Source organism: Chelonia mydas, chromosome 7, assembly GCF_015237465.2.
Source record: "Chelonia mydas isolate rCheMyd1 chromosome 7, rCheMyd1.pri.v2, whole genome shotgun sequence".
NCBI lineage: Eukaryota > Metazoa > Chordata > Testudines > Cheloniidae > Chelonia > Chelonia mydas.
In genome coordinates, this window is record NC_057853.1 from 81128929 (window position 1) to 81142171 (window position 13243).

Here is a 13243-nt window from a genome sequence, read left to right on the forward strand (position 1 = left end):
TGGCTACATTCTGAGAATGCTCCCTGTAGCACCATGTGTTCAAGTGGTGCCAAGCAGTCGGCTGCCGATGGTTTCTTGCTGCCTGCAATGTACTTGCCTTTTGCCTCTGAAGGTCAAGGAGAGGCAAGCTCCCCCTGCAGATCTGTCTGTCTGAAAAAAATTATATAGATCAAACAACATTTGTAGCCTTTTCTCAGCCTATGAATGTACAATGTCTGCCCAACACATTGGCTCTAATTTGGCCCTCCAGGCATAGAGTACACATTTAAAATAACAGTGACACTTTGAAGAAGGGCTGGGCAGCGCGTGTCATACAGCATCACATCAACACCCCAAACACCTTTGCATCGTGCGGCTCTGCCTTCTGTTCCCTGTGTTCCCTCTTCATGGAGTTGTTCTCTTTATTCCCCATACATGTTGATGTCTTTCCAAAGAGGACAACATAACAGCCTCAGGAGTGAGGTGACATTCCACTAAGTTCACTCTGACTTGTGGATAGGTCCTGAATCCTTATGCTTTTCTCTGGCTGAGACACCTGCCCTATGACCACCCCACATTTCAGACAGAGAGAGGAAACTGTGTTGCTAGCTACCTTCACTCCTTGTCAGTTCCCAGCTGTTCAGCTTGCCACAGCTGAGCTCGCCTGAGTTACCGTTTGGATAGCTTCCCCCCAAACATTTTGCATCTTTAAATATCTTTTGGGAAGGCTGTGTGTGGATGAATGAGATGTGTCTGGGTTTGGTGCCTGCAATTTCACAGGCAGCTATAATATAGAGTGGCTAAAGTGGTCATGTCATAAGAGATTACACATCCAGAGCCAGAACCTCAGCTGGTGTAAATCGGTGCAATTCCATTGAAGCCAATGGAGCTATACGAATTTACATCAGGATCTGGCCCACAGTGTTTGTTATGGAAACTGATTAGCGAGGAGAGGTTCTCTTTTTACATACAGATACAACAAATATTATTAACAATTAACAATTCTTGGCATTAAGTGACTCTTTACATCTTCAACGCATTTATAAACATTAATGACATAATCAGCTACTCACTGCCATGAGCAGTGATGGAAAAAATATAGAAAAAGGGTTGGCGAATTCCACAGGTAGGGTGGGCATAACTCGGGGTGGCTTGGCTTTTACAAACCTCATGAGCCAGGGTAATTCAGATTTGAGTCCCAATTAATCCAAGCCCCCAAAGTATGGGAGGGTTTTATGGCTCCATTATATTTTATGTACTATGTTTAGGACTTCCTTAGCGATACCGCTGGGTAACTTTCTCTCTCCAGTAAGGTCTCTTCCAAATGCCTCATTGGTATTGGAGCCTGGCATGCCTGAGGGGATTAGCTCTTCAGTATTACTGTATTGCCAGACTCAGGGTGATTCAAGCAATGCTAGTATATCTTCACAATGCCCTTCTGGTTTGATGTTGTGTTGAGGATGACCAGATGTTCCGATTTTATAGGGACAGTCCTGATTTTTGGGTCTTTTTCTTATATAGGCTCCTATTACCCACCACCCTCGTCCTGTTTTTTCACATTTGCTGTCTGGTAACCCTAGTTGTGTTGCCATGACAACATTACTTTGTAAGTAACTGCTGCGTTCAGTAATGCGGCACAACAGGATATAACGCAAGGTAGTGCAGTTTATGAGGATCACTGCTCTAGACAGAGATGGAAGACAGACCGAAATCCATATGGTGCCTTTCTAATTTTCTGCTTATTCGTATGCGCTAGAAGAGGGGAACTGAGTAAAAGTGCCCTTAGACCTTGCTAGGAGGCCTCTGAGAGGCAGAGGAAGCTGGCTCTGCAGAAATGCCAGCCCCTGCCAATCGCCAGGGTAGTGAAAGACGAGCTAGTAATCAAACTTGAGACTTTGGATGGGTAACATAGATCACCACACTTCCAGATGAGCCCCTGTTTAAAGCCTACATACTCTGTTCATTGAAGACCCAGCTTTGCTGTTCTTATACTAATTGAAGCCTTACTCTGTGAGTAGTTCCACTGAAATCAGTGAGACTACACATGTAGTAGGTTACTCCTCAGTGTGAATAAGGGTGGTAGAATAAGGTCCTACCATAAAACAGGCCTGTTTTAATTGTAATTAACCCACCTGGAGTGACTTAATATATTAAACATATTTCAGTATGTAAGACTTATATGTATTTTGCACATTTAACCCACAGATTTCACATAGCCAGGCCATATATTATATCTAATTCCCCCTCTTTGAGCCAGGCAGAAGAGAAAGAGAAGAGAAAAAAAATCAATATTTTACTACTGTTCCAGTAATGAAGACTGTCGATTAAACATATTTCCCCTGCCCCACCCTCCCATTCAGTCAGATACCTTCTTCCCAGCACATTCATCCATTTATCCTCCTCTGCCTTTCCTCAATGACCCTCCTGTCCCACACACTGAAAGGCTGGCCAGGAACTCCTGCCACTTGGCCAGTGTGGACTGACTGTTAGCCAAGTCCATCTTCAGCCACTGTTCTGACCACCATGGCTAATCCCACCCGAGGACTATCATCCCTGGTGGCAGCTGTGCCAAGGTTCCTTGTGAGGTCTGTTGCTGCTGCCTCACTTACTTGTGAGCTGATGTCTCTGAACTCTGAGCCAGCCTTGCTAACTATGGCGAGCTTATCACTAACACACAGCTTCAGTTTCCCCACCACCACCACCACTTGTTAAAATCAAGAATTGATTTTCTCACGCTGGCTGAAAACCCAATTTCAGCTGCCACCTCTCTCAGCTGCTCTTCCTCAGAGATATTGCCAAGACAGCTGATCTTGAGGGCAGTGGAAGAGGGAGAAGCAAAGGTCATTGTGCTTGTGTGTGAACCTTAAACAGAGCATGCGTCAGTGTCTGTGACCTGTTTTTTGTTGCGTTGTTTTGTGTTTGGGTTTAGTGTGCCATTAACACTGATTCCTGTGTTTGTGTCTCTTTCTCTCTCCCCTTCACCCTTTTGCATGCGGCTGCGACTGGTGTAATTGACCCAGGGACTAAAGGGGCAACCCGGAGAGAAGGTGAGTCAGCTCTTTCCAGCTCATCATGTCATACCCTGACCTCTCTCAGCTTCCTCTTCAGCCACCTGAAATCCCTTCACTTCAAATCACAACAACTGAAGAGCTGTGCCTTTAAAACCCTCCGTGTGTTTAAACCATACATGGCTCTGAACTGCCCCACCCCTCTCCGCTCACAATATGAGCTCATCTCTTAAATTCCTTCCAGCCCACACAGCGTCTGAGGATGTTGAATTTTTTTGTTTACTATAATTTACTAACATTGTAAGGGCTGACTTCCAAAGGTGGATGGGCACACTCAATATTTCCAGCTGAGCCTTTGTGGTTTTTTAACCATTAGCTTCTTCACTGCTGACAGCTGTGCCTGGTAAGTCCAGGAAATGTGCATATGCAAATGTGATAAGATATAACAGCTATGTCCTAATGGCCCATCCAGTTCCTATGTGTTGGGCTTCTCCTATTCACCATTCCTCTGGTCACAGGCTATGGCTCACCACCTCCATTCCAGGGTTAGTTGCATAGTGAAAAAACACAGGGAAACAGGGAAGAGATGGCCACCACTCCAGACACATACACTTTTTTACTTCAGTTGTATCTTCTCCATTTAAAAAAAAAAAGACCCTGCAGTACTTCCTGTCTCTCTGAGCAGTTCCCTAAACTATTTGAAAAGTATTGAATGAGTTTTTTTATCCCTACATAGAGCTGGTAGTTTACAAAGCCACTAATATGTCACAATGGTGACACAAATTTCATGAAATATTCAATGTCAGTCAACACTTTATGTCTTCAGATGCCACTACATCATACACTCAAAAGGGAAAGATAGGAGAGGGACAGAAGTGCCTTGAATCAATTCAGGCAGCATCTAATTAATTGGAAAATGAACAGCAATATGTGCAGAAATTAGGAAATGTCTAGATGTTCACCGCATTGTTTGAGGAAACATCTGTAAAGAGTATGGTATTGGCAAACCTGTTCAGACCTCTGTGAAAAAGATAGGGGACAAAACAATGACATACCATAGGAAGAAAGGGCAGGGCAGGATGAAAACCTGGTTCTTCTTCTTCTTCTTCTTCAGGTCACTCCCTCTTGTCCCCTGTTCGGATTCTCCTGGTAGACAATCAGCATTATCAAATCATCCAAAATGCCAAAGCCCCTGTGGCAGATGATGTAGTTGTATCACATGATAACACTCTTTCCATTCCACTAGTATCTCAAGAGGAAGTTAAACAGCAGCTACTAAAGATGAACATTTTAAAATCAGCACATCCAGATAAGTTGCATCTAAGAGCTTTAAAAGAGCCGGTTGAGGCGATCACTGGACCATTAATATTGATTTTTCAATAAATCTTAGAAGGGGGTGCTGTTGCAGAAGAGTGGAAGAAAGCTAATGTGCCAATATTTAACAAGAGTAAACGGGATGATCTAGGTAATTATAGGCCTATCAATCTCACATCAGTCCTGGGCAAGATAATGGAGCAGCTGATATGGGATTTGATTAATAAAGAATTAAGTGAGGGTAATATAATTAATGCCAATCAACTTTATGGAAAATAGGTTATGTCAGGCTAATTTGATATATTTTTGATGAGACAACAAGTTGGCTGTTAAAGGTAATAGAGTTGACATAATATACTTAGACTTCTGTAAGACATTTCACTTGGTACCACGTGACATTTTGATTAAAAAACTAGAGCAATATAAAATTAACATAGCACTCATTAAGTGGATTAAAAGTTGTCTAACTGGTAGGTCTCAAAATGTAATTGTAAATAGGAAATCATCATTGAATGGATATAATTTCTAGTGGGGTCCTGTAGGGATCAGTTCTTGGCACAATGCTATTTAACATTTTTATTAATTACCTGGAAGAAATATCAAATCATCACTGATAAAGTTTGCTGATGATGCAAAAATTGGGGGAGCGGTAAATAATGAAGAGGATAGGTCACTGATACACAGCAATCTGGATTGCCTGGTAAACTGGGCACAAGAAAACAGTATCCATTTTGGCCGTACGTACATGATGGGGAACTTTGGAAGCAGTGGCTCTGAAAAAGATTTGAAGGTTGTGGTGATCAGCTGAACATGAACTCCCAGTGCGATGCTGTGGCCAAAACGGCTAATGCAAATCCTGGTTTGCATATACAGGTGAATCTCAAGTACGAGTAGAAAGATTATTTTACCTCTACATTTGGCATTAGTGCAGCCGCAACTGGAATACTGTATGCAGTTCTGGTGTCCACAATTCAAGAAGGACGTTGATAACTTAGATTGGACATTTTTCTGAAAGATCTGCTCTAGTAAGTATTTTGGGGGAAGTTCTATGCGCTGTGTTAGGCAGGAGGTCAGACTAGATGATAATAATGGTCACTTCTGACCTTGGAATCTATCATCTGTGACTATCAGTCATGTATTGTGTATTATAAAGCACATTGAGAGCCAGAGCCAGTCATATGACCTGGATTTGCCGTGAATCTTTGACGGCTTCTGTTTTTCCAGGAAGAACTTTACTGTTTTTTTCTTAATCCAAAATGAATGCCTTTTATAGATAGCTACAAACAGGACTTTCCCACTCCCCAGGTCCTGGCAGGTCACAGCTGCCTCTAAGTTGCCCAAAGTTCCCCATTTTTACTCTTGCTTTCTTCACTCAGTTTCTCTCTTCTTTTCTTTAGGTAGTTAGAACATTCTTCCCCAAATCACTGCTACTCTTCTTTCACTTTTAACTGAGGAAAACTGAGAGGCTGTCCCTCCTTTTTGCAGCCAGATCATTCTTCTCTCTGAACACTTGTCTTTCAGTGACTTAAAATCCCGTTTCCAAGTCCAGTGAATAAAGTTGACTCCCTTTAAAGAGAAAGTAACTTCTCTAGAACCATGGACTAAATATGTTAGTCTTTCTCCAGCAATTAATGCCACTCTTTAACATTATTAATCTACCAAAGTAGAACCTCAAATCTGAACATCTCAACTCAAGGAAAGCTGCTCCTCAAATCTGGATGAGGCCCGTTGACGTTTAGGCCTATCTCTGCTTTTGAACACAGAAGGTGTCCTGTGCAGTGGAAGAGTTTCCATAGCAGCACATCCATCCTCTGCAGTGAGTGACCAGAGAGAAGAAATGGTGAAGATATTTACTGGGATGGACCCAGGGCATTGGGGAGGGGTATGGCCCGATTACACTGCACACCAGTGGTTTTTGGCTGGCAGAACTGTCCCTATGGCAGTGTTTCAGCCTGAACCCAAAGGTCTACACTGCAGTTTTATAGCCCCACAGCCGGAGCCCTGTGAGCGCAAGTCAGCTGACCCAGGCCGGCTGCGGCTGTGCCTCGGGTCTCTTAGCGCAGTATAGATGTACCATAAATGTCTATCATTGCATACAATACATGATTAAATCATAAGAACCTTTTGTCTCCATGTCAGTCCCTACTTATTTTAGAAACCAGGTTTGACCAAGCCACTTATTTCTGGGTACAGTACATCAAGCTGCTTTCACATGGAGTTATTTAGTTTACTTTAGACCTAAACTTTCAAATTCCAATCTGGTCGCTAAATCTCATTTGATCCATTCATAAAATCATAAGTACTAGAGTTGAAAAACACCTTGCAGATTATGCAATCTGTCTCGCTCTCCTTGCCCTACCCTGTGATATACAATGTGGTCTCCAGTGTATGTTCAGAACTGGGTTAACCACTATTTTAATATCTCCAGTGATGGTGCTTTCACAACTGACCTCAGGAGACTATTCTGTCCTAATAGTGATCTTACGTCTTACTGTTACATTGTTCCTTTCACTCCAAAGGCACCCTGGCCGCTTCATAAACTTGATAAAGTGTGTACATTTTGGGTATAGAGCTGCCACTGAAATGCAGATGCATCTGGGGTGAGATGTGAAAGCTGTTTAAAAAGCACACAGCAATAGACTGGAAAAGGAAATGTACATCATTACCATCAATTCAATTTCACAAAGGAAATTTAGGGAGGCCGAATGTCATGACCTGAATTAGAGTTTACCCAGGACTTGAGAGCTAACACCACAGCTCTTACTAAAAGTTTCACAGGATCTTTAATAATCACAAGAGGTTGCATTTTATCCAAAAAGTATTTTTATATTTTATATGTTTGTAAATTTTCCTTGCTGAACATCTCATTTTCCCCTTATACTGCACAGCTTTACTCCTAGTTATGCCTCTCTGCATTATTCAGTCCCTAGACTAGGGCAGGTGAAGCTTCAGGATGAACAAGAGTGATCAAATAGAGGGGAGGCAAATGTGTGCTCCCAGGGCATGGCGAGTATGCAGGCATTAGATGAGGTCTCATGTTCCTCTCCAAAGAGACTCATAGTGGTGCCATCTCTTAAGGGGGGTGGGACACTTCAAAATGGCTTCCTCTCATGAACAAGACAGACCAAGGAGGTTTCTTATCCCAGGTGGGAAGGGCTCTAAGCAATCACAATTTAATCATGGTCTCTATAGAGAATGTGAATATTGATTATTTTGATCTCCTTTCCTTAACTGTCTTTCTTCCTCCGCCTCATTATCTCATGCAATCACCTCTCTCCTCCCCTCTACTGATTCACTGTCCCCCCTTTTCTTTTCTTCATCTCGCTTTGTGCTCTCTTTTGTCTTCTAATGCTTTCACATCTCCCTCTTCCTCTTTCTCTTTCCTTCTTCTGCTTCCTTGCCTTCCAGTTTTTCCCTTTTTAATCTTCCTTTTCTCACACCTTTTCTGCCTCTGTCTCTCTCTGCAGGGAACCCCTGGAGAAGCAGGCATGTCCATCATCGGTCCCCGAGGCCCTCCAGTAAGTGATTTTCTCTCTATTTTTGTATGATGCAGGCTGTGGGTGAGTTACTGAAAAAAGACTAAGGAGGGGTACCAAGTCAGCAGCAGCATTTCCAGAGGAGCAGCAACACTATCTGATGTGGATTTCCTGTTTGGCCAGACTTGTTTTTATACAAATATTATTTACTATATATAATGAAATTACAGCCCAAATTGCTAGAATTAGTGAGCACCTAGTCTTTAGCAAGGAAACCATATAGGTTATTCCAGTGGTTTTTTCTCCTGTGTTTAAAAGGAAGAGAACTAGTTCCACCTCTTGGCAGCAGGACTGATGCCTTGCTATGAGTACGCCCTTCGCTTTGGGCGAAGCATGTCGTCTTTGGCTGAGTGCTCTTTGCAATCAGTCTAGTTGGCAGATGGCATTGCTCCATCTTTACAGTGCAACATGTCTGGGATCAAGGCTGGGCAAATGGCTGCTGGAGAAACAAAAATGGGTAATTTAGGAACTTGCTTGAAAAATTCAATTTCTTATCCTAAGACTCAAAGTTTTTGTTGCTCAGCCAGGTTCACCAATGACAAGCATGTTACTGTCAGAGTGCTGAGGTTTCTCTCTGAAGAGTTCAGTGAACCCTTCCTCTGCTGCGGTCTTGATGGCTCGTTTTAAAATTAGGGAGCAGAGAAGAGGCACTTAGAGAGGTATGCTGGGCTGGAGAAGTACAGTATTAGGCCCTGATCCTGCCAGGAGTTTCACACAGGTGCAGAGATCCACTCACATGAAGCTCCTAAGAGAACTGGGGCCTTAGTGTCCAAGAAAGAATACAAGCCTAGAGCTTTCATACGTCCCAAATTCTAGGTCCTTCTTGTATTGAAGTTCATACTTCTAGCTTTCCCTAACAAATGCAAATGCACGGTGTTATCCAAATTTCTGTTAGATCTTTGTATCATTATAGAAACTCCAGTTTTCCAATACATTTCCAGTGGTTATTGGGTAGAATTTAGGTTTGTATTAATGGTATTAACTTTGCTGGGGTTCTTTGATCTAACTTCATGCCATGAAAAAAGCTGAAGCACATTTCTCCCCATCCTTCAGGAGCTAAACATGGCTGCCTCTCCAGTGGCACTTTCAAAAAGTGCCTTTCACACAGAATGAAATTAAATGTGAATTTAAACTCCATAGAAAGACAATTGAGTTTAGACAATGTGTATTAGGTAGGACAACAAATATGTGACAAATATTAGCCCAGCTTATTATTTTATCTACATCTTAAATATTATCTACAGCTTATTGCCCAAATAGGTTATTACCACTCTTTTTCAGGCAAGCATCTCAGATCCATCCATTCTGATATACCATTAATTTCCACTGCAGTGTGGCAGAAAAGATTCAATCCCCCTTCCCCCACACCTGCCCTGGTAACTTCCTTTTTTGATGAGCTTTGTGAGGAGTAGCATCCTTGACCTAGAGAGAGGATGGAGGACATATGACCTTGTTTCACATCTAACCGGTTGAAGTCAAGTGAAAGAGACCTCGGCAGTCTGGACAGTTGGCTACATCTGGCTTTCCAATTATCTTTCCAAAAGTCCCGTGGTAAGTGTTCCTAATAAGAAACAGCTTAGTCTGTTCCCAGCGCCACCTGTCCGCCACTGTGGGTTTGATAAATGACAAAACCAAACCAGGAAACAAATGCAGATTCTTGGGCTTTTCAGAAGACAATGACTTTTATTCTGACAGCTGCAGTTTTCTGAATGGCAGATAGCCTTTTAGGGTCTTGTGCTAAACGGCAGAAGTTGTTTCAGCCAGGATGTTCCCGCTAGGCTGCTATTAGAAGCAATAAGTAGGGCCCTACCAAATTCATGGTCTATTTTGGTCAATTTCACAGTCATAGGATTTAAAAATTGTAAATTTCAGGATGTCAGCTATTTAAACCTTAAATTTCAGGGTGTTGTAATTGTAGGGGTTCTGACCCAAAAAGGAGTTGTGGGGGGGAGGGGTCACAAGGTTATTGTAGGGGGGGGTTCTGGTACTGCTACTCTTACTTCTACGCTGCTGCTGGCGGCGGCGCTGCCTTCAGAGTTGGGCAGCCGGAGAGCGGCGGTTGCTGGCCGGGAGCCCAGCTCTTAGGACAGTGCCATCACCACCCCCAGCACAGCAGTGAGGATGGCATGGTATGGTATTGCCACCCCTCCTTCTGCACTGCTGCCTTCAGAGCTGGGCACCCGGCCAACAGCTGCCGCTCTCCGCCCACCCAGCTCTGAAGGCAGCGCATAAGTAAGGGTGGGAATACCGTGACCTAAGTTCCCTGTAAGCTGCACAGCAGCCTATTTAGCGCTGCGCAGGTGCTCAGAGAACCCGCCCAGGGACCTGCCGTGGCCAGGGGAGGGGCACCCTTCCCTTGGCCACAACCTAGCCCGGCCTTCAACAATGCTGCGTCCCGGATCTGCCATGGCCGGGGCGCCTCTACCCCATTCTGAACCCAGCCAGGGTGTTACGGTGCAGCTCAGCCCGAGCCACGAGGTGGTGCAGCATGGCCCGGCTCCAGCCAGAGCCAGGGCGGCCCAGCCCGAACAGCCCAACTCGGACCCAGCCACAGGTGGCCCGGGCCTGGACCTGGGCAGCTCGGCCCGGACCTGTCAGGAGCACCCCTCCCTGAACCCAGCCCCAGCCTGGAGTTGCGGGGGCTGGGATCCGGGGCACCTGTCCTGTGATCCCAGCCTTGGAGCTGCCACGGTGGTGGGAGGTGCCTCTCTCCCCAGCCCAGGTGCTTCTGTGGGGGGAGAGCTGGGGGGGAGTCCTCTCTCCCAGCCATAACCCCAGAGCACCTTCCTGCACCCCAAGCCCCTCATTCCCGGCCCCACCCCAGAGTCCGCACCCCCAGGTGGAGCCCTTACACCCCTGCACCCCAACCCTCTGCCCCAGCCCTGAGCCCTCTCCCAAACTCCAAATCCCTCCACTCCATCCCACCCCCACCACATGAATTTTGTTATGTGCACCGATTTGAAGGTGATGTGTCATACATCACCTCCATATTGGTGCACATAACAAAATTAATTCTGCACATGGGTGGGAAAAATTAGAGGGAACACTGACCGTGACCCCCCCCTAAAATAACCTTGTGACCCCTGCAACTCCCTTTTGAGTCAGGACCCCAAATTTCAGAAACACTGGTCTTCCCCGTGAAATCTGATTAGTGTAGGGTAAAAGCACACAAAAGACCAGATTTCACAGGGGGAGACCAGAGTTCGTGGTCTGTGACACTTTTTTTTGGTTGTGAATTTGGTAGGGCCCTAGCAATAAGGAAGGACAATAGTACATCAAGCAGGTTGGGAAAGAGGACCTAATAGACAAAATGTCCCTCCCCACTACCCCAGGGTGAGACACATTGCTCACTCTCAGCGGAGTCTAGGAACAGGAGCTGCTCTCTGGCACTGGAAAGGATATATTATTGTCCTGATCCTTTTAGCCAACAACAGGGTGTCCTGTTGTTCCTAGCAAAACATTAATCACAACTCTTTATTGAGCTTATGTGGTTTTAATTTTCAATGAGAAAGGCTCAGCATAAGCACTTCTAGGAAGTATATTATAAGTCTCCCAGACTTAGAATAGCAGAGACGGAGGAAAGGAGGTTGTTGTTCAGGACTGAGGTGTTTCAGAAGTGTTGTGTTGTGATCCAGGAATAGAATAGCCAGGGGCGGTACAGGTCAGCGTCCATTGACAGTGCTTGTTCTGCCTGCACTATGCTGGGCTCAGAGTGAATCAGTCCCTTAGTTTTCTGAGCACTGAATTAAGCACACAATGGAGTATAAGAATAACAGGCTTGTCCCTTTCCCCCTTTGTCATAAACTGCAGCTCTTAGCTCGTAATCAGCCTGAAGAGTGATGCAGATATCCTGAGAGTTGTAATTGGATAGATCTACCAACAGCCCCAGGGTCAGCCTCATGCTTTTAGCTGCTCCTTCAGGCTGTCTCTCTCACTCCATCTGTTCTGATGTGACCTCAGTTCTGTGATCTCTCTCTCTCTCTCTCTCTCTCACACACACACACACACCTGTTGTCTTGGTGAGGCTTACGCTTACAATTATGTTAACGGGAGGGCAAGTTCACATCTGCCAATCTCACTGGGGTTTTAACTCAACCCATAAAAAGGTTTCACCCAGCTAATAACAATATTTAAAATGGATTTTTGTCTATCACGGCCAAAGCTCTTAGAAGACCTATGACTGAAAGCACCCCTGTATACATGCCCTACACATTAGTGTAATAATCTTTGTGCAAAATATGCCTTGTGAGGTATCATTTAAAAGCTAATGACATATTGATCATCAGTATTCTTGTGTAATGTATGTGCAAAATGCTTATTAAGAGTTATGAACATAAGCTGAAATTATGACTACAATGTGCTTACCAGACTATTCTGGGGAGTGGGTAAACCGGTTTCTCAAAAACAAAGGACAAACTGACGCCTCTAGCCAGGTGTCATCAAAGTTGAGTGGCAATCACATGTCAAAGTGGGGCAGGAACAGTTCGATCTGCATTTTAGCAAACAACAACATGGAACCTCTTTTACCACAAGCCTCCCTGTCTCCTTCTTCACCACAGGAATGAACTTTATCTAAGGGTAACCCTCAGGAAAATGTATTTCCAAGGGGGACAGGACTATAAAAGTGAGGGGCAAAAACACACCAGGTTTTCTCTCTCTCTCTCTTTCTCTCTCCACCTCTTCACCTAAGACGACAAAGGAAGCAGCCCTTTGACTCTGGGGGGAGATCCCGATCAGAGAATTTGATCAGTTCTGTTGCTGGGATATTACCTTGAACCAAGTGTAGCTTATTAAGTTTGAGCTACTGGAAAGAGTTTTATCTTTATTTCTCTTGTAACTTTTTCTGACTTTAATACCTTGTACTTGTACCCACTTAAAATCTCTCTTTGTAGTTAAATAAATGTGCATTATTTTTAATCTAAACTAATCCAGTGTTGTGTTTAAACTGAACTGTTTGGTAACTCCAGTTAAAGTTGCAAACGGTTGAATATTGACCCTTTACAGGGGCAATGGATCTTTTGTATCTGAACTACCCAGGAGTTTGGGAAAACATGTTTTGGGGGAAATTCAGGACTGGGGGTGTGTTGGGATCAGTCTGCAAGTAGTAACCCAGGCTGGTGAAAGCCAGAATGTGGCTGGTGTGTTGCTGACAGGCTGCTGGGGTCAGAGTTGCTGGACCAGGGCTGTAGCTATAAACAGATACTCAGGGTATGATTTGCATGCTGGTGGGCTGTGCGCGAGTAGCCCAGGTTGGGAGCTACAACAGTAAAGCATAGTGAGGCATCTAAGGTTGTGGGACAGGAGGTGACACAAAGTTGGGAGGTATTGTCAATATGGAGGAGGACCAGAATATCATACAAGAAGATCTGGATGACCTTGTAAACTTGAGTAATAGAAATGGGATGG

General features: G+C 44.4%; 1 protein-coding gene across 9 annotated transcripts in view; it reads left to right on the forward strand.

Annotated features, from left to right (window-relative positions):
- COL13A1 (collagen type XIII alpha 1 chain) overlaps positions 1 to 13243 on the forward strand; it is a 153258-nt gene that overhangs the window by 59540 nt on the left and 80475 nt on the right. For all 9 annotated transcript variants that reach the window (XM_043550696.1, XM_043550697.1, XM_043550698.1 and 6 more), the window contains exons 6-7: positions 3000 to 3026; positions 7769 to 7819. In XM_043550696.1, the coding sequence (XP_043406631.1) occupies positions 3000 to 3026; positions 7769 to 7819 (78 nt within the window). The remainder of the gene's footprint in view (positions 1 to 2999; positions 3027 to 7768; positions 7820 to 13243) is intronic.